Below are 22,263 nucleotides of genomic sequence, written 5' to 3'. Positions count from 1 at the left end.
AATCCTCAATAACCAATCAGGTACAGATGTATTATGAATATTAATACATTTTTGTTGTATTAGACAGCATTTTATGTTAGATTTGTAATCTGTTCCGCCAAGTGATTTGAGCTCTCAAGGGAGGGAAACAAACAAGGTTCGACAGAGTACGATTACTGTCTTTGTGTTGGCTCCCCCCCACATCCTCTTCACAAACCCCACAAGCCATAAGCATGCGTTCATGAATGTAGTCATTGCCCCCATCAGTCACTTCTTTAATTAGAAAATAATCAGAGTTGGATGAGAGCTTCATTAAATCTCGTCCTTGAGACCCATCAGCCACAAACGCAGAAGTGGGATATTTATCATGCTTATGAAAAGAACTCGGTTACCTCCTCTCGACTTTGTTTGCGCTGCACAGAGACGGAATATTAGATGGCATAGGCAGACACAGGAAAGACCAAGTGTTGAGGCCAAAGAAAACATTTTGTTAATGGAGGAGGGAAAAAAAGGGGGAAAGAGTTATGTGGACAAAAAGATAGACCTGTAAGGAGTGATAAGCAACATAAATTCAGGCTGTTGGGCAGCACTTTCCATACAATATTGATCTACATGACTATTATGGAGTGTATGTTTTTGTCTGCTTTCAACATTTCTTCTTCTCACTCCAGTGTCTTTCTAAAAGCTGATTAACTAACCCTGAATTACATTTCTTAAAAAAATATTTTCACTTCTGCTTGCATGCAGAGCTGCAGCAAAGACAAGTCTGTCTGTCTGTCAAAAGACCCAAAGGTCTGACGCCGTGTACGTAAATGCCTGAGTCTGTAATTAGGTTGTCGTGACATATGATGTGAGGCAAATAATATGATCTCTTCAGAGACAGACGGTGAAAAGCGCTGTCATCCCAGCAGATTAATGACACATTTGAACAAAGAACTCTCAACAATAGGGGTGATTGAGACCCAAAAGGGTGATTGACGAGCGCATGGACATCCAGCAGGGTGTTTTGGACAATGACGGACAGATGGAGAGGAAGGGATTGCTGATGGACGGGGTGTGCAGTGACAGAAGCAATAACGTAAGGGGGAAAGGTGCGGAATTAAACAGGAGTTGTCAGTCGTCAGCTAGAAATATTCAGGGTTGAATAATGTCTGTAATATCCCTTTTATTGTTGTAGTGCTTGTTGAAGGGCTTGCTGTTGGTCATTGTGATTCCTCACAAGGCTCTAACTGGATTACGGCGGTCTCAGGCTCAGCTGAAATGGCAACAGCAGCTGTGTTGTGCAGGATCTGTCCGACGGCTCGCTTTCCGTTACAGCGTCAGCCTGCAGACGTCTTTCTTCAAACGTTCGTTCAAATTAGAGATTTTAATCGATCCTTTAAGTCAGTTAGGCTGAATTTCGTTGGGGATTTTGACAATGGGCATATTGTTAGAAGCCCAAGGGAAGGTGATAACCCTGACCACTGATCCCCTGCTCCTTGCTGAAGTGGTACAAGCCGAGGGTGATCAGTGTGGATCAATGTGGAAGAGTGTGCTGCCGGAAGACACTGCTTGATGAAGATGGGCAATGGCCCTCTGCTCATGGTGTCTGTGTGGGATCATGTGGCATGCTCCGTGATCGGTAATTTTTTTTTATTCACGTCTTTCTTGTAATTGTGAATTAAGGTCTCCTTTTTGCTTATACTGTCTTACAGTCAAAGACCACTTTATTAGCTACACCTTGACAGTAACTCAAACCACTTTAGAGCTACTGAAATGTCTGAAATATTTTCAGCAGATATGTTTTTCTATAGTCATGAGACTATTGTTAAGTAGTTGCCGATTTGTCGCCTGCACATCCACAAAACATAACCCCTTTCCACCACATCTCATAAGGGCTCTATTAAATTGCAATATGACGTCTGCGGACGCCATTGGAGCGTCGTGAAGTGACTGTTGTGACAACTTTTGAAATGATTTGTGGCAATCGTGCATTAGCTTGTTAAATATGTCGGTGAGAAGATGGATAAACTGCGATAAAGAGATTTATGTATTCAGCTACAGTACAGAAAAGATATGATGCTTAAAAAATATTTACTTGGTACAGTTCCCATTCGCTTACAATCATCAGCATGTCAATGTGTGCGTGATTGGGAACGACTGATTTCATTGTAAAGTGTCCTAAAAAGCGCTATATACAGCTCTGGAAAAGATTAACAGCCCACTACACTGAACTCTATTGAAAACCTCCTGGTTATTCCACCAAATATTGATTTCTGAACTCTTCCTGAGTTAAAACATTAGTATTGTTGTTTCTGAATGAACATGAATTTGTTTTTTGTGCATTATTTTAGACCTGAAAGCGCTGTATCTTTCTCGTCATTTTGACCGTTTCTCATTTTCTGCAAATAAATACTAAATTTGTGCTTGGATTTTTGGAGACATGTTGTCAGTGGTTCATAAAATAAAAGAACAATATTCATTTTACTACAAACATATACCTACAAAATGTCAAATCAGAGAAACTGATCATTGTAAGTGGTCTCTTAATATTTCCCAGAGCTGTAAGAAATGTGGCTGTTTGGAAACATGTAATTATATTAATATTTTAATGAATGAATTTTTGTTCAAACTCAATTTCATCATATAATGAAGATCTGCTATGACCCCACAGGATGCCTGTCTTGGCTGCTCATCCTGAGTGGACTCTACACTAAAAGTGACTATTGTGATCAAATGAAAGAGTTGCTACAGAACAAAACACAAGTTCCTGCCTTGTGACTCTCTGAGTCTTAAGTCTTTACACTGTTCTGGATGCGTTTGCGCCAGGCTTACCATTACTTTACGGACTAATGAATGCTAATCCTCTCATATCTTCTTCAACCTCAAGGCAGCGACATTAGCAGCCGAAGCCAGCACAGCGACATTCTTTGTTGAACTGAAATTACAGTGTGTGTGTGTGTGTGCGTGTGCGTGCGCGCGTGTGTGTGTCTGCTTCTGTTGATGGGTCCATGTAAGAGGAGATGTCTCCTTTAGCTTTTTATTTTGTTCTGTGTTTCTTGGAAGCTTCAGGGTGTGGCCTTTCGAATCGTTGCCTTACCCGCGTAATTCATCAGAAGTAGAACTTAATGATACATTCCAGCGCCCTGACAAAAAGGCATCTGATCCTGACTCATTTTATCCATGGGGGTGGATTGAGAAATAAATAAGCCATTTGATACTACTAATTTCTCCACAGGTCAATATGTCAAAGAGCCCATGTTATTTTAGTTTTTTGTGCTCCTAAGCAGCTGTGGCTGTTTGTTTGCTTTCAAAAACACAGTTTACAGAGAGCAGCATCCTTTGTTTTCACTTTGGAAACACTTTTGTGTGTATGCGAAAGATCACAACGTGAATCAAAGGCAGCTGCTACACTTTGTTGGCTTTTGTTCATTTTACAAGGACAGCTTCACATCTTGTATCCCTGTACATGGAATATCTGCAATCTTCAAATAGAGATGCAGGCAAACAGTTTAATATGTCTTGTTGGCCCGTCTCTCGGGTCTTCTTCACAGTGACTGCAGAGCATGTTTCTGTATTACTTTTGGGATTAAATCGCGAGTTTATAAGTTATAAATGAAACAAGTGTATCTTCGGCAGGCTGTGAAGTCGATGGCGCCGCTCAGTCGTTTGCATGCATTTTTTATCGCCGTGAATGATCCATTTTGCCCTTTTAACGACACGGTGGAACCATTCTTTCCAGGATGGTAAGATTGTACAGCAAACAGCCTGAGTGAATTTCAGAAAGTGGGGATGAGTTGCAAAAACTTTAATTCATTTAAACCCACACAGGGGCATAAACACACACTTACCCCAACCAGGAAATATTAGATAAACATTCTTTAGTGAGCTGGGGTTGCTGATATAATTCTGGCTAGATATTTAGCCACTAGTTAATTTGAATTGGTTGTTTATGTGGGCAGCTGTTAATTTCAGGTTTTACTCCACATACATATTAATCTCACTCTTCCTGGAAATCCTGATGATATTTGTATTCATACCAGTGATGAGTGTGCTATATGCAAACTTATGAACACCCCTGCACCTCCAGTAGAAATGCTTCAATGCGCTGTTTGTCATAATTAGGTCCCAAAGCCATTGCGTCCTTTGTGCGTATTCACTCGTCTTCCGCCCAGACGGTTTTAAATGGATCTCCTCTCTAGCTGTCTCCTCTGCCCGGTGAATGAGAGATAAAGCTGAATTGCAGTAAACTTTGAAGATTGTGAATAGAGGGATGGTGAGGCTGAAAGCAAAGAACAGATGAAGAGAAAAGATGAATGGATTGAGGCTGGAGAAGGAAGGTTAATTGAAAGCGAGAGAGAAGAAGAAGGGCCAGGTCTCGGGGGGGCTGTGGGGTGGCCTTTCTCTCTTGCTCTTTCTCTGCTTTTACACGTGTGATTGTGAACGTGTGACCACGCGCGCGTGTTTCCCTCCCTCCCCCTGCCGTCTGAGGGGAGATAGTGCTGTAAACCTAATGAGGACAAAGCTAATTAGAGACTGCCTTGCACAACTCAGCGTGACATTCTCAGAAGACCAACAGCAGCACTTACTACCTACAAGTATGCCGCATCCTCTGGAGAGGAAAACTCACTGCAGAGGCTTTTTTACTTGATTTTTTTTTCATTTTATTTTATTTTACAAGCATAAGAGAAAAACAAAGCATATTTCTGTGCAACCACAGCCAGGTCAGGGAGTTTATTGAGCAATGAATAAAAATATGTCTTGCTGCTGAGAAGAGGACGTTGGCATTGCACTCAATCTTTCCTTTTCTGACCACGAGGATATTCCTGTTCAAAGCAGTCAGCAACACATCTTGATTGGTTCAGGCTCAGAGGTGTCATGTGACCCCAAAATCACATGATACGGAGCCCTACATATTGCGGCCCATTTCCCTCATCTGCCAGTTTGTTCAACTGATGTCCTGTGCCGAACCCAAAAAGATTACATCAGAGACTCGCGTCTCCTGGAGCTCTGCTGCAGCGGTTTCTACCTTCATGTGGAGTTTAGAGCCTGATACAAATGCAGCAAGACGGAGGGAAGTTGAGCACATCTGATTCTGCCTTGGTAAACGAACGGTTTACAAAGCCATACCTAACGGATGAGTCTATGGCTCGTATCATAAGTTTACTTTCAAATCAACTTCTGTCAATCGTGATGAGATGTGATGAAGTGAGAGGACACAGATCCATGTAGATTCAAGGAAGCAGGAGAAGACCTGGTTGTTGGATTAATTAGTTTCAGCTGGTGAGCTGAAGGTAAAAGTCCACAAACAAACCAGGGGAAATATGTGGCAACTCATAAAAATATCTTACCTCACCAGGCTCAATATGCAGCGCCTAAAATTTGTGTTCATAACACTTGACCTTTTCCACAATTCATCTCTGTACAACCAGAAAACAAACCTGTGTGTCTACTTTGAATTAGGCCTGTCGGTTCAGACCAAAGGCAGTACCACACAAACGGTATCCAATGAGGGGGAATGTTTGGAGGTACTCTCCGGTACTAGTATGGAGTACTAGGCACTTCGACGCGGGCTGTTGGGTCCCTGTAATGGGTGCCCGAGCAGTCTGACTTGTTTCCAGTGATAGTTGGACTCTGCCACGGTTTCTTTTTGCCACCGATTCTCTTCATAACCTTAATGGACAGCATTTCTAGTCACAACCAATATGTTGAAGTGACCTGCTTTGGTGGTCTGTTCTGGTTTTGTCCTATTGGCTCGTCCTGATGCTTTAGCCCATGACTCATCACTGAAGTGCTGAGGGAGAAAACAACTGTATACAAAACAGGTGTGACAAATTAGAATCGTGTGAGAGAGAGAGAGAAAGCTGCCAGTAAGCTGTGAGTTGTTACTTCAAGCAGAATATTGTATGTGTCAATATTTGCTGCTGTTCACACAACATATAATCTTCATCTCAGCGTTACAACTAGGATGTTGAGATGAACGGCTGCCTCGGTTCACTCAAACATAATTACAGTCTAAACGTACTGCTGATGGAGATACTCCTAAACTGCTACAGTTAATTTCAAACAAACAGCTGACTTAATTACACATGTAGGCTTGTCATATTTGTAATTTAGACTAGCTACACATCAATATGTCACATAAATTTGCTTGCAGGCCAGAAGGAGTTAACATGCACAGAAAAAAAAACACTAGGACCGGTGGTAACACTTTATTTGTTATTTCATGAACATAAAGAAGTTTTTATGAATGTCTATGACTGTTGTCATGAAGTGTCATTTGGTAAATAATGACACTTTTAATGCAAAGTTGCTCTAAAAGTTGCATTGAAAGTCCATTAAAAATGCCAACTTTGCATTAAACTATCATAATTTACAAAATCATGCAAAGTTGGTCCGCAGATGCCCGTTGTTGTATCAGACAACAACGGGCATGTACTGAAGTGGGAGGGGTGTCCCCCAGGTGGTTGTGTGAAAAGCAAACGGTCTGCAACCACATGACCACGCGCCAATTGCTTTGGATGAAGTATGTGGGAGCCTTTAACATTGCCCTTATAAAGTTGAATCTTGAGACACGATTCAAAGTTTCCCCCTAAAGCGTTTAGACTTTACTTGGGCTCGCTCTCTCAAAACTTGAAGCTTTGCTTAATGAGAACTTGAGAAGAGTGGACACTTGATTTGGAGCTATCCCTAAAGACTTCAGTCCTGGCTCAAATTTGTCCTTTAAAAACTTAAGTCCTGATTTGGATTTGCAATTTTTTTGTAGACTTACTTCACTTGAGCTTGACTTTAAAAACTTAAGTCATGACTTGGACTTTGCGAAATCGCTATAAAGTGTTTAGGAGAAAAAGACCAAAAGACATGAGCTGCAATAGCGTTCCAAAGCTGGATCAGAAATCTAGAACAGTTCAGCTCCACTATATCAGAGTGATGTCATTAGCCATTACGGTTAATGATTTTGCCCCATCATTAGCTCCCTGGGCTAACGATTTTTTTTTTCACCCAATCCAAACATGCTAACTCTGCCGGGCTAAGTGGTGCAGTTGGGGGCTGTAATTGGTCTTTTTTTGCTAATTGAGCACTATAGCTAAAAGCTTTTCTCAGACGGTGTGTCATTTGCGACACGTAGTGGATTTACTGTCTGGAGCGGCGTCCGTCTGTGAACCCGTCCGCTGTTTCATGCCAGACAGCTTCTGCTTTGCGCGCAGCATCACTTCGGTCGCTCGCCGTGATTCTTCTGGCCGTGGTTCTATCTTAGTCGTCCCAGCGGCGCGTCTCTCTGCACACTTAAATGAGATTTTTAAGGTCATTAACTGATCCAGGCTATTATACTGGTGCACCAGGGGTGTTCCAGATTTGATAAACGATTGGAAGGAGATAATGAGACTTATATGGACACCTCGTATTAGCACACACAGAGAGACAAAGAAGAAGAAGCCATCGAGAAAAGACTGTTTATGGCCAGATCTGCTCTCTAATACACTGTGTGATTAGCCGCTGCATGAAGCCTGGAGTGTATTACTAATAAAAATATAGTCTCTCTATTAGTCTGCGTGTGTATGAGTGTTTGGCAGCACTCGCCGTCCTCAGACAGGCTTGTCTTTGTGCCGTGTCTGATGTCATAATTTGTCTGACGTATGCTTGCCAACAGGAACCTTTAGTTAGGAAATCACTGTGCCAGCATGTGTGTGTGTGCTCAAATCTATGCTCGTGTATTCCCGTCACAGCCTTTATCCAGACGGCTCTTAGTTGATTGAAGGTTGTCTTTGGGAGCAGGGCGCAGGCAGAGCTGCTGAAAGAGAATTAATAATGCACAAGGGTTTGGGATGTCCAGACTTGAGCTTCACAGTTGTCACACTGGTCACGGTGTTGACGGTGTGGCAGCAGCCAGCTCAGACAGAAGGGAGTGGGAAAGGGCGGAAGGGGGGAAGAATGCAGGAAAAGATCAGAGGAGTTGGATTTTGTAGTTTTAGTCTGAATTAGTAATTTTGCTTGGGTAGATTAAAAGATCATTTTGCATCAGCGGGCGATTAAGCCCGGCGGACGTGCTGGAAAGTAGTGTGATGCTCAACCCTTTGAATGGTGCACCTTCAGAGTCGGTGCTGAAACCACCTGTACAGCCGGCCTTTGATTAATACCAATAGGAGAAACACGTTGGGCATTTGTGTTTCTGTCTGCCTCCCGCTGGCTTTCTGTCTTTAAAGCTCAGGATGTTTTTGGTTTGAACACTGGTGCTCTTGACTTTGCCTCTGTTTTTAGCTCACAAGAGAAATTCTGCTGCAGGTTTTGTTGTGTGTGTGTGTGTTTTTTTTCTTTTTAGTTGTAGTTTTTACAGATAAAAGAAGTGAAAAGTAACACAGCCTCAAAGCGGATTTTGATAACACAAGTGATCATCATGCAGATAAACAGACCTGCAGTATTGTCTAAAGATTTTGAGGTACCATTTCTTTTTATTATTCTGGTGATCCCCTGCCCCCCCCCCAAAAAAAATCTCTTGAGCATTATTATGGATTTTGCTTTGGTCACTAACTGTTTTTTTTCTCAATCACTTTTACTTATTTACAATTCAGCGTCTGTTCATTTTAAGGGGATTTACTTTTTCTGTTTTAGCATAAACTTTTTCTAACTCATGAGATTGTGAATATGTATGTCATGCAGGGACAAACTGATGTTATTTAAATAAATATTGATCTTATCTGAGGGCAATGGCATCTCACAAGACGTCCACTTGTGAATTTAACAATGTTTTCATTTCAGAAATAATTACATTTACAACAGTCAGATAAAAACAATTGATAGCAAAATAGGTAGAAGCAAACATATATTATATCCCTCTAATGGACGGAAAATATTCATAACTTGAAGTTTGTTCTTGAAGGTTTTTTCAGTTTTTTGAGCAGCCACCCACTGCTAAACTGAAAACTATAACAATCTCTCACAATTAGCTGCTTTCAGGGGTTTTTCTGAGAAATGAATTCTAAAGATTTAAATGTCAATCATGAACGCGTTCTGCAAACAAGGCTTCAACCTGGCTAGGAAGTTAGCTAACTCTAGCGCCAAGAATGCTATGAATGCATTTTGATTGTGTGACCAAAACAGCAAAAAAAAAACAACAACAAACAAACAAGGCCAAACTATTTATGTAGTAATAGTATTCAATACACACAAAATGGTTATGTCCTCAAGGAACTAAAAGTGAGTCCAAAGCATTGATATAAGCAGAAAACACCATGCTATTGCTATTAAAGCAATGGCCAGGACATTTAGTCATGTCTAAATTGTTATTTAGAAAAATTGAACCAGGTTCTGATGCTGGGGGACGGCGTTATAAATTGTGTGGATCAATACACCAAACAGCCAAACATTTTGACTTACCCACTTGTAGCTTCAGCGTCCTTGAACTTGAAATGCAAAATTGCTACGAGAAATAAAATTGGCATATTTGCAAAATTTGTTAGCCAGAAGTCCATGACATTGTTTAACAATTTAGCAGCAAAAAAATTGAGCAGGTAAAAAAAGAAAAGTAAAAAACAAAATCAACCCAAACAGAATTATTTAGCACTGGAAGACACTAATATCAACTTCTCTGCACTCTTTGAGACTCAAAGTATATCACAACATGTATTTAAGCACTCTTAAAAAAAAGTAGATTTTGCATGATGTGACCACTATTATTGCTGAAGACTCCAGCTGTAAAATTGGGAAAATGTTGTGGGATTTTGCCATGTTTGCCACAATGTTCTGAGCAGCAGACAGATACCTGCATGAAATTGTTGGCATGTTTAGAACATGAAATACATGGGCATCAACATCAACCCAAACAGGTTTTCTTATTACAATAAAATGACTTGAACATGAACGTGTGCACATAGCCTCCAGCCTGCTGTCAGATGACAACATTTACCCTTTGTCGTGCAGACCTTGTACCAGATTGTTGCGTGTAATTGCAACTTCACCAAGGGTGATGTTTTATTGGATAATAGGACTTTAAAATAGCGCTGTCAAAGTTAACAGGTTTCTAGCACTCCGTAGGGCTGAGGGAGACTGCAGACAGCGAGTAGAAATGTGGTGTTAACAGGAGTACCCGCTTTCAATTTGCACGGTCATTTTATGTAGCGCTGATGTAAAAATTCAATTTATTGTAATTTTAGAAATACTTTCTTTCAGGCGGCAATAATATAGTTCAAAAAGGGGTCGCAGTGTCGACTTTGTTCTTCAGTATTCCCTTCAGCACTCATCAGTTTAGATTCGTGTTTACATTAAGATGTGAAGTTTTATACAATGGCTGCACCATGATACTGTTTTCAGTTGCTTGTTCTTGTTCTGGTTGGATGTTTTTTTTTTATTTGCACGTCCTCCTTCTACATGCTTTTTTCCTAAACTTCTAAAAACAAAAGCAATTATGCAGGTGACATTCAGAAGAACCTAGATACTTATAAGAACCCCTTAACATTGAGACACTTGGTTAGTTTTAATGCCATTGACATGTAATTTTACATCTTCTTTACTGAAAAATCAAGATTTTTTTTTTTATATTAAGAGATAAACTTTAAACCTTGAAGTAACATATACAAATTTGTCAGGTCATCTAGATTGGAATTTGATATGAAAATTGCATTTTTTTAACCTCTTTCTTCTATATTTGACATATTTTTTTTACAAATGTTCTTTTATTTTACTGACATCTCAACTAAATGAGCAAAGTAATGCTGCTCATGCTTAAGCAAAAAATTAGTGGAAATAAATAAATCTCTTATAGAAAGTGTTTAAGGTCTTGTTGCATCAAAAATTCATTTTTAGATTAATTCTAAATTAAATAGTTTGACCTGAAACTCGTCTTGCTTGCTCTGGGAGGACAATACCTTATTGTGAAGGACAATGACAAAATAGCTTAAAAAAACAAATCACAAGTTTGCTCCTTTAGCTTCTCTCCATTTTCAGGGACCCTACCTGAAGCAGGAAACAGACAGAAAGTAGGCAATGTGATAAGAGGAGACGACGAGGAGATAGAGCAGTCGGGATAATGTGTGAAAGACAGTTGCAAGTGGCCTGTTGGCACATTAGTGTGTCACGGGACAACAGGCAGACAGCTGAAGGCAGAACAGAGTCAGCTTAAGTAAAGTCTGGCAGTTAACAAACCTGAGAGGAACTGTGACTTCAGATCAGACAGGTTCACCATTAACCTTCACTGACACTGTCTAAACAGGGGGAGAAAAGGACAGAGAAGGGACAGGAAAACACCTGGGCATTACCATCTGCCATAACTGCATGCTCAGACAGCAGCACAGTCACAAATAACAGTTAAACCTGAAGGGGCATTCAAATATTCCAGATTTTTTGAGCTGCAAATTCAAGCAATAATCTGAGTTAAGCCACGGAAAACCATGAAATGTAGCTTAGCAGAGCTGTTCATACATTTCTAATGACTGTCAAGCATCTAAAGGACAAGGCATAACAGAAAACAAAACAAGTTGAAAATGTTTTTAATTAAATTTTTTTTAAAATATATATTTATTAAAACCAACATGCCTATTTTAATATTTTATGCCATCAACTGGGACAACTTCAACAGCCCAGTGGGACCAGAAGACTGGAAAAGTTCTGTAAAACTGAGCAGACAGAAAATAAAATTTTATCATAAATAGATCATTCTCTGCTCAATATATATACACACACACTTTTTTTGTAGAAGTTAAAGTTGTTGAACACCAAAGAGACAGATGAGGCAAAACCTTAAATTCTCAACTTATTGGTCCAATTTTCCAACATTTACATATGGTAAGTAGATGTGAATCCTTAGCTTCAAGTGGAGCTACTTCTCTTCTATAGTGAAATGAGTCAGCTGAGGCGGTTGGTGTATCTGGCCATGGCCATGCTTTATACTGGAAAAGGGCCCCAGGATCAGAGGTCAGCAGCTCCTGTCCTCCAGTTTTAGTTGCATCCCTGCTCCAACACACCCGAACCAAATGAATAGTTAACGAACATGCCTTTGCAAAACCTGCTGACTTGCCAACTAGAGAATTTTGCCTTTTGATTCAGGTGTGTTGGAGCAGGAATCCAGGATGGTGGCACTTGAGGACTGGAGTTGCTGACCTTTGCCCTGCAGGGATTCTACTTTCTGACCTTAGAGTGACTGAGGTCACCAGAATGAACTGAGGATTGTGTGGGAGAAACATATCTGGTTTTTGAAACGGGGTGTGTTTCTTTTGTAACTGGATGGATGGATGGATGGATGGAGGGATGGATGGATGGATGGATGGATGGATGGATGGATGGATGGATGGATGGATGGATGGATGGATGGATGGATGGATGGATGGATGGATGGATGGATGGATGGATGGATGGATGGATGGATGGATGGATGGATGGATGGATGGATGTTTCCTCAAATCTAAAACTAAAGGAGCCTTTCAATCTGTTTTTTAGAAGAGCTAAAGAGTCAGCTGCTGTGATAGTGTAGATTAAGAACTGTATTTGTGCAGATATATTTTTTGTCATCCTTAAGTTTTTAATTTAAAGGCAGCTGCACCTCCTCAACTTCAGTTTAAATTATTTAACAGTTTTTACAAACAGTTTGCGATGAAACAAATTTCTGAATTATGTGCTGCATGCAGATATTTTTAGGGAGAACAATTCTTATTTATTTTATCAAACTGTTTTTTTAATTTATTTTATTTATTAATTTAATCAGAACAATGCAATTACAATTTCACTTCACTCTGATCATGTTATCATTAAATATCTGCATCTTTAACTTCCTTTACAAAAAGGAACCTTTGATTGTCCTTTAAGTATGGAAGTCCAGAAGTGTCAAAACCATAAAACAAAACATTTTCTTAAACATGTGTTTAACTCATTTAATGATCACATCATGAACGTATGTGTTCTGGCCTCCAGTCAAAGAATTTGATCTGAAACATGGGCAATTTACTTTACAAGCCACGGTTACTGTTTAAAATATGCAATTGTGCTCCGTGTCAAAGAAACTATAAAAATGATCAATTAATTTCAGATTTCATTATTCAGTGCTATAATTTATGACATTCACTTTACTTAAACTTTCCCTTTTGATTTGGACATGCCCAAATGATTATTTAAGAACAAACAGATATGTACATATATGTATTTTTTTTATTTTATTTTTGGTGAGCTTCGTCACTCTCAATGTCCTGAGTAGTTATTTTTCATCATGATTCTTTAAATAAAATGAGTGCTTCAAACCTGCTAAACTCTTAACGGCTGAGACTTTATGTAACAGTGATACCCGCCGACAAACACACCCAGGAGATGACATGCTTAAGTGTAGTCTGCCAGAGGGAATGTACTTTGAAAATCAAAAGACATTAACCAATTACCCCCTGATCAATAGTCACAGTAACACACGGGGATGAACCGGACTCAGAGCTCTGATGATGTGTGCTTCGAGGCCAGGAGGCAGGCTCGGAATACCGTTCCCGTCTCAGCGCCGGCCAATGGAAATGTCGGAGGTACCCCCCAGCACTCTGCCGCTCTCCAATGCGAAGTCTGTCACCAGGCAGAACAGCCGGCACGAGGAAATCTGAGGCGCAGATAAGGGAGAGATGGAGTGAGATGAAACAGGAAGGGTGGGGGTGAGAAAGAGGAGAAGCGTCAGGAATAAAAGAGGAGCTGGAAGAGTGGATGTGTTAGACTGTGGAAAGCAGGTGTTGCAGCGGGTCGCAGTGAGCAGCAGGTAATCTCACCTAGATAAAGCAGCGGGCCCATAATTCCCCATGAGAGGTGGCACTGCAGTGTTGTCAGGGCTCGCCCCCCCTCCCTCTCCCACTCCTCCCCTGGATCTTTCTTTGAAATACTTTTACTTAAAAAAAAAGAAGAAAAAAATCAGTAATGCTAGGAGAGGCTAGTCGGCGCATTCTGATGAGGTAGCCAAAGGAAGAAAGAAGGAGAGCAGCGTGACTTTCTGCTGTGTGCCTTCTCCACGTTTACCTGAACAGATCACAGCAGCACTGCAGCTGCTCTGCTCTGTAGTCATGATGAGAGTAAATATCAGCACCGGGCTTAGAATATTGAAGCGATTGAAGCAGAAAGATGGGAACAATGAGAGAGAGAGAGGAAGAGAGAGAGTGAGAGAGAGAAAAAGGGAGAGTCAAAAAGAAAAAGAGGAGGAGACATCTAAGATATTACAGCTATCTGGGGGAGTATTTGAAGGAGCCGGCATTATGAGAGTGTAAATTACACTCTCTCCTTGTCCCCTTAGGCTGCTGGATGAATATAATCACCCACAGCAGCAAGCACCCAGACACGCACACAAACACACACACACACACACACGCACACACACACTGCTCTGTCTATAGACACTGGAATAATATTAGACTGCTGTTATGTGTGCTTGTGTTTGCCACTCTCACAGAAGGCTTCAATCATGTATTGATCCTGCATCAGTTCTCCAGCCTGTTCTTTTGCACAATGATCTCAAATATTGACACATAACTAATTTGGTTAATTCAGGAGGAAATCAATAGTCACTTATGGAGCTTTCGCAACACATCCGGCAGTCTCAAGGGCGGTAAAGTAAAGGGGGATTAGGACGCAATATTACGACAATACTTTTTCTTTTGATTTAAGCCAAAGAGGCAGAACTGAATCAAAGTGGCGGTTCGCTGTCTGTTTGATTCTTCTACCAATTGCATCAGAAACTTATGTATTTTATTGGTATGTTATCAGTACTGACTTAGGTAGCACATATTTCCTAAGTAGAAGAAAAACGATACACCTGAGACATTTATTTTTCTTTTATACTTACCCTATCTTTAAAATTATGGAGGCACAAACAAAGATTTTTCAACACAAACCACAAACACAACTTTTGTTTGATGTGCGTAACATTTGGCAACCTGGTTAACTTTTGGTGAACTGCTTTTAATGTAGGGGTGGGAATTTATCACATCGTTTGACATTTATCATATGATAAGAATTCTGATTTAACGTTGTCATGATAAAAAGTTTATCATGACAACGTTTAAAATCCGTATTGTCAGAATTGACAATACGGACAATCCTAACAATTGTCCGGAATTCTCCGAACAATATTATTATAACTCATAATAATATGAATTATTATTCATATTAATACTTGTTTAAGTGCAGTTACTATGTGCAGCTTAATGGCACAAATCACACTTCATTTTAACTCTAAAGAAGAATATTACAAATGTTTACCAAGAGCAGTATTTGTGTTTGTGTTTGTGATGCCGTGATTGTCGTCACACTGCGACTGCCATACAGTTGCCCAAAAGAGAAGTAATAAATAGTTTTTGTTGTGTCGTTTACCGTTATTGCAACATTACCTTCAAATTTTAAGTCCATATATTATGGACCACCACCCCTTCTTTAAACTTCAAAAAATGTTTACTAATAAACATCTGAACAGTGTGGAAAGCTTTTGTATTCACTTCCCTTACTTTTGTCTTTAAATGAAATGAGGAAAAGTGGTCTGTTGTCCAGGTGGGACAATTTGTTGACAGGTTGCACACCCCACTGACTTGGTCTTTATGGAGAAGTGGCAAAATCCAAAACCTGAAAGTGATTAAACATCAATTTAAAGTTTGTAATAACTCTATGTAGGGGACACATCAAACATCTAGAGTAGCGGTTCTCAACGTGGGTGGTACCGCCCCCCAGGGGGCGTTCAGAGGACGGCAGGGGGCGCTGGCGGACATTTTTACAAAGCGGGGGCGCTGGGATGCCTTTGGGGGGCGTTTGGTCGAGTGGTAAACTTTACACCTTAAATCCAGAACATTACCAGTTTAGACTTTGAGCAACTTGGTAAAACTGTATTGTGTAACATTAAATCATGCTTGGCTGCAGCTGTATCGATGGCAGCTCTTCTTCTATTCAGTGTTTGTAGCTTCATGGCGCAGCTCCGCTCCGCATCAGTTCAGCGTTACACCGGCTGATGACGGTGCTGTGATTCACTTTGTCTGGTATTTATGTAGGCTACATATGTTTTTGCAGTTCTGTGATCATGTCAAAGCAGCAATTTATATTAAAAAATGTTTTATTTTCGTTTGAAAGCTGCCCGCTACCATGGAAGGACAACAGAAAATTGCTCTAATAAACATGTAATTATTAAAATCACGATATCCTGACTTTGTATCCTTCTGAAAAATGAACCCATTTAAATAAAGAAATCCCTCCATGAGTGATACCACGATAGAGGGCGTTCATTTTATAGCGTTAACACCGGTGCTGTAAGTGGTCCGACGTGAAACGGGTTTGATGGAACAACGGTACCGCAGCACTTTTAAATTTCAATAATCAGAATACCGAAATAGTTTCCGTTGTTTTAAAAGTCTGCCTTTTCCCCATCGATATGTTTCCCGACCGCCCGATATGTTTCCCGACCGCCCTGCATCGCGCTACATTTACCCCGTTATGTGCGCGAGGTGAAGGAGCGTAAGGTGCGCTGAAGTGTACGGGAAAGTATAATCGGTGTGCCGATTCAAAACACCTACAATAGTGATAGTAACATTAATAGTAAAATAATTGTCAGTGCAAAGTAACCTACAAATATTTTGGTGGGGGGGCGGTGAAGGACCTGGATAAGGGCTAGGGGGGCGCTGGCCCAAAAAAGATTGAGAAACACTGATCCAGAGGAATGAGTTTTGATCACATGAAATGAAAGCTAAACTTTCTGGGCTGCACACAAAGTGCTTTGTGGTGGAAAACTAAGACTTCATCAGCCTGAGCAGAGCATCTTTCAGTGTAACATAATAGTAGCAATCCCATGCTAGAGCGATGTCTTTCTTTAGCAAGAACAGAGAGTTGATGGGAAGACGGATGGAGCTAAGTACAGGGTAGGACCACAACGCTAAAGATACTCACACAGTTCCAATGTAATAATTTCAATCAAACATATTCATGCGTCAGATAATACTCAGAACCTAATCTGACTGAGAATATATAACCAGAGGAGAAAATAGCTGTTCAGAGATGCTCTCCGTCTGACTAAACCTGAGCTGCTTTCCAGTGACTGATGTGCAAAATACTACCATGGACTTTGTAGCTGAAATTGCAGCTAAATGTTATTCCAGAAAGTGAGCTGAATTTAAACGCTCAGCACGTTTTTAGGTCTCTTTAGTAGTGAAAAAAATAAAGAAAGCAATGTATCATTTTTTTCTACTTCACAATTATTCGCGACTTTGTTCTGATCACATTAAATCAGTAAAACAGATTGATAATTCTGACTGCAACTTAAGAAAAGGCAAAAATGTTTAACAGAAACCTCTAAGAAATCTCTAACATTTATCTATGTGAACCTCTCCTCCTATTTTCCCTCCTTTTCAGGTACTGATGAAGGCTGAAAGAGTAAAACAATTCATAATTTTGAAAACTGTTAATTAAAAAAATATATTAAAATCACCTGATTTTTCTATGTTGACATGTTTCATTATGTCTAGTTTGGCTTTGAATCGTTTTATTACATAAAAAAAAAAAAAAAATCACCAAAATATAAGCAAGCAGGATCTGTGAAATCACCCAAAGACACTTTTTTTATTCTCATAGACAAAACAGAAAAAGAGCTAAGTCAGGCCAGTTATCTTTGTAAAAAAAACTATATATATATATATATATATATATATATATATATATATATATATATATATATATAAGAAGAAGACAGCCCTGATTTGCTTTTTAATGATAACTTAGGTTAAAATCTCTGTTAAAGTGTTGCAACAGCTTGAGTCAAGGGTTTTTCCTTGTGATACTTAGCTGCAATTACACAACAGAGTTTTCCAGTCGGCCATACATTTGTCTTCATCCTCCTCGCCCCTCCTCCTCCCTCTTTTTCTCATACCTCGTTCCTCTCTCTCCCACCCAACCAGGGACGCTGCTCCAGGGAGAACTGCAAGTACCTGCACCCTCCTCCCCACCTAAAGACACAGCTGGAGATCAACGGAAGGAACAATCTAATTCAGCAGAAAAACATGGCCATGTTGGCCCAACAGATGCAGCTCGCCAACGCCATGATCCCCGGAGCACAGCTACAACCAGTAGTGAGAATAAGCATGTTTCCATGACTTCAAAAGTTTCAATATTTGCAAATTAAAAAATATTTTATATATATTTTATATATATATATATATATATATATATATATATATATATATATAAGTGCATAACAGAGACAGGATTTACTTTTTCTTTGAGGCATGTAGAGCATTTACTGACATTTGTAGCTACTAATGACTGATCTAACTAATGAGCAAAATGACAGGATCATTAAATCAACCAATGACCAGAATCTTTTTACATATATATATATATATATATATATATATATACCTGAAAACCATTACTTGGATCAAAAATAACCCTGTTGAAATGTGAATTCACTGAAAAGGTGAGAAAATAATCCCTAAAAATAAGCAAAAAAAAAGTCTCTGAAACCATCCAAAGTCACTTTTTTGTGCTGTAAGGAGAAAATGATGCATTTAAGATAAAACAATATTATAAAACAGCTTACAAGATGAAAGAAAAATCCAGCAATAATACAATTACAAAAACATACTTATATAGTTTTTGATGAAGTTCTAAAACAATTAAAATTTGTATTTTTATTGTTTTGCTTTTGCCAGTTTTGCTCTACAGCAAGTGAAGCAGCTGAATAAGAACCGTACTGGAGTTGATTGAAAAGCATAATATTAATTAAAATTATTTTACCATAGCAATTTAGAGTTACCCCTATATCAGATATATGTGCCAGTGCAACAAAAATGACACAAACAGCATATAAAAGCCCCTTCCAGAAGATAATTCTCATTATGACAAAGCCCTATACTGCACTAACCTCTTTGGACTGGTGAAGACAGCCTCACCTCAGCATGTGGAGTGCTTAAAGGGAGTGATATTCCAGAAATATTTGACCACTTGGGACACACAGAGGGAGTGTGGAGAGAGCATTGCTCTTCCAGATGGTTAGTTGATGACTAAGATTTTTTTTTAAACCGCATAACACCACAGCAAGAAATAACTTACTTTCTCTGTCCTTACAAAGTATCACCCTTTTTTTTCCAAAGTTCATACAAATTATTTTGCAAATACGTGTAATGAATCTGTATTATAAAGAATACGTGTTTCATGTTCATGAGAGCGGTGCAAAGCGTTTCATTTCTTCACATTTGGACCCTAGCTGGTCTTTTTTTTAAAAAAACAAAAGACGGGGTGTGCGGCGGGATAAAAGAACCGAGGAGCTGCTCAAACAAGCAAAACGAATTAGCGCTACGGTGCTGCGGCCCTGTAACAACATAATATGAACTATCTGTCGATGCTAACTGTCTAATAAAAAGTATTATGAGTCCCATCACTCACTGCCAGATGTAATGGATCCCTATTACCTCACCCTCTGGACAGTTTCACGAGTGAAATGAAAGCACTTTTTTTTGACACAGATGAGACAAGTGGTGGTTGTGGGAGCACAGGAAAAGAAAAACGGTTCAAGAGATGTTGGGATAGAGAATCGAACTGCATACTCAGAAGAAAAAGGAGGAAGGAAGGAGGAAATCTAAAGTCTGGGGGGAAAAAAAGGGCGCCCACCTTTGTTCCTTTTACACACGACAAGCTCTCTTTTTAACTTTTCTTTGTAGGCTAAGTCTAAAGGTCTGCTGACATTCCATTACCTTTACTTTACCTGCCTGCCCGCCTTTTTCCTCTGTCCCTTTATCTCTTCCTGCCTCTTTCACTTACTGCTTTTCTTCTGCTGCTGTGTCCTTCCCTGTCAGGCCGTCTTCTTCCTGCTCTCTTTTCAACACTTTCTCACCATGACATAAACAAACAAAAAAAAGAAAAAAAAACACAAAAGGCTTTGCAGTTCCAAGATGATCCACTGCTTCTTTAAGTCCTGCAATGAATTCTTCAGCCTTTGTTTCTCAGATTTTGTTGATGGGCTCTGGAAAAGAAGAAGAAGAAAAAAATAAAGACTGAATGAATACAGTGTTACTGCGTCACCCAACAGAGTGAGTGAGAAGCATACATTTCAAGAGGCTGACTCTGGTTCTGCTCATTACATTTATTGGCATTTATTGGCAGCACTTAATCCACCTGTAAACTCTTGAGTTATTGTTATCACCACAAACTTTAATGCAACTTTTTAGAAGCATTCCTAGTCAGACGAGCCTGAGCCAGCTGACAAAACTACCTACTTAAAACCTGATTATTGAGTTAAGATGCGTTTTAGGAGGATCGTATGAAAAAGTGGAAGTTTGCCAGCCTCCCTCCGAGGACTAATCTAAATCTTTAATTTTGGCCGTGTTTGTCCTTTCTATTTATTCTAACCTGGATATCTGCCAGCATAGCCTTGGGGGTAATAACTAATGTGGCGATTTGTTTTGTGCTATTTTGTTTTTGTCTCTCGTATACAATTCAAATAAAATACATTGTAAATTTTCTGTTCACAGCCAAATGCAATTGAATTAATTGATATGACAGTTTTAGTTCATTATTCAGACACAATGTGGTGAACACATATTTTTCAATTATTTATTTACTGATTGCATTTGTTTGTTTATTGTTTAAAATCAGAAAAAGTGTGGAAATAAATTCAATCTTGGTGGGTTTTGTTTTTTTTTTTGTTTTTTTTTACCAAACCTGAACAAGGTTTGATGTTTTTGGCTGTCATAACCTGAAATTAGTTCATCTAACAATATCTTAGCTCCGCCGACATTGTTTTTTTCAGCTGTCAACCAAATGCGAAACTAGATTTCAAAATATTATGTGTGCCGATTTGTTAGGTAGTGGCAGGACAGACTACATGAGAATTATTTTAACGAGCAAAAATCACATTCAGTCAGAAACAAATTATCCTGGATGAGAACACAGGCGAAACGTTTTCCTTCAAAAATGTAAAGTGGGTTAAATGCAATTTCAAAAGAAAAATAATAATAATAATAATAACGTAAACTGGTTGAATTGTGATAATTCCCACAGTGAGGCTTGGTTATGTTTGTTTGTTTTTTAAACTGGCACCAGATAAATGTAGAGTGAGGATTTGGACGTGTGAAGTGTGAAGACACTTTGCAAAAAAAAATAAAAAATCTTCACTTTAGCCTGTTTTTACAAATGGCCAAAGCTGTTTGAAAATATGTTGGGGTTTTTTTTGCAACAAAATGTATTTGATTTGACAGTGATGCTTCATTCCACCTTTTTATAATACAGAATAAGATCACCCATATATTAAAATGTCACACGGAATAAGCTCCAGACAGAGAATGCAGTTAGTTCTCCTTAACTCAAGGCCAACACAGAATCAACTTGGCTCCATAGTAGCAAGGTTGAATGTTTTAAAGTGCAAATAACCACATTACTGTTCCTACAGAGAATACAACCAGAAAGTATTTCGTGAGAAAATACATTCATTACATCAACACCTCCACCTCCCTCTCGCTTAGTTCAGTGGTTTTAGGCCAGAGAGAATCTGCGGTATCACATAAAGAGGCATTCCGTAAAAGGCCATAAGAGAGGTCACAGCTCCTTGCTGCGTGACATCACTGCATTATTAAAATCTCATGACTGTGAGCCTTTCGCAGTGACATCATGTCTTCCCCCACCGCTCCAGCTGCAAATACCTCCAACGGATATCTCAGCTACGTCCTACCTACCCAAATCTGGACTCCTCAGGCATTCCTGAGCGGCGGGGGGACCCGGAGGAATTAGACGCTTCAAAACATCGTGTCTTACTTTTCTGAGAATAAGCAGAGCAGCGAGGCAGCTTCGAGGAAGAATGTAGCTGTCCAGCTCTGGCTGCTTCTGCTCCCCTATTACTCACCGTGTCCTCCCAGCTGACAGTCCTCGGTTCGGGGGCCGAGGTCAGGAGCGTGCGGGGAAAACTTTCGGTGCTCCGTGTCAGCTTGTTTACGCCTCAGCCTCCGTTTTGGAAGATTGTGAGTAGAAAGGAGATGTGAGGAGGATGTTTTCTCGAGTAAATTCCTGTACAGCACAAACAGGCAGAGCAGAGAAGCGCCTCTCCCACATCGCACGGATTCACGACTTGACTTCCATCATTACTGCTGCTGCGATGTGTGTGACTCTAGTCCACGAAAGCTGCGATCAAAGACAGAAGATGACAACACGTGCTTTATTTGTCAAACGCTTGCAGATTTTATTTATTCACGTTGCAGTACGCGCAGTCTGAAACATCTTCACTAATGTCACTAAGTGTTGTTGGGACATTGTTATAGATAAAACACACAGTAGTGAAGGAAAGCGACGCTGGGTGATCAAAAAATTTATACAAATATAAATCAGAAAAAAGTTTGTGTC

At 39.7% G+C, this 22,263-nt stretch overlaps 1 protein-coding gene across 7 annotated transcripts in view; it reads left to right on the top strand.

Annotated features, from left to right (window-relative positions):
* Positions 1-22,263, top strand: part of LOC103474703 (muscleblind-like protein 1) — a 76,553-nt gene that overhangs the window by 32,784 nt on the left and 21,506 nt on the right. For all 7 annotated transcript variants that reach the window (XM_081614180.1, XM_081614181.1, XM_081614179.1 and 4 more), the window contains exon 3: positions 17,832-18,002. In XM_081614180.1, the coding sequence (XP_081470306.1) occupies positions 17,832-18,002 (171 nt within the window). The remainder of the gene's footprint in view (positions 1-17,831; positions 18,003-22,263) is intronic.

This window comes from Poecilia reticulata, chromosome 13, assembly GCF_904066995.2.
Source record: "Poecilia reticulata chromosome 13, P_reticulata-male-v2, whole genome shotgun sequence".
Taxonomy (NCBI): domain Eukaryota; kingdom Metazoa; phylum Chordata; class Actinopteri; order Cyprinodontiformes; family Poeciliidae; genus Poecilia; species Poecilia reticulata.
This window is presented reverse-complemented; position numbering and strand designations above follow the sequence as displayed.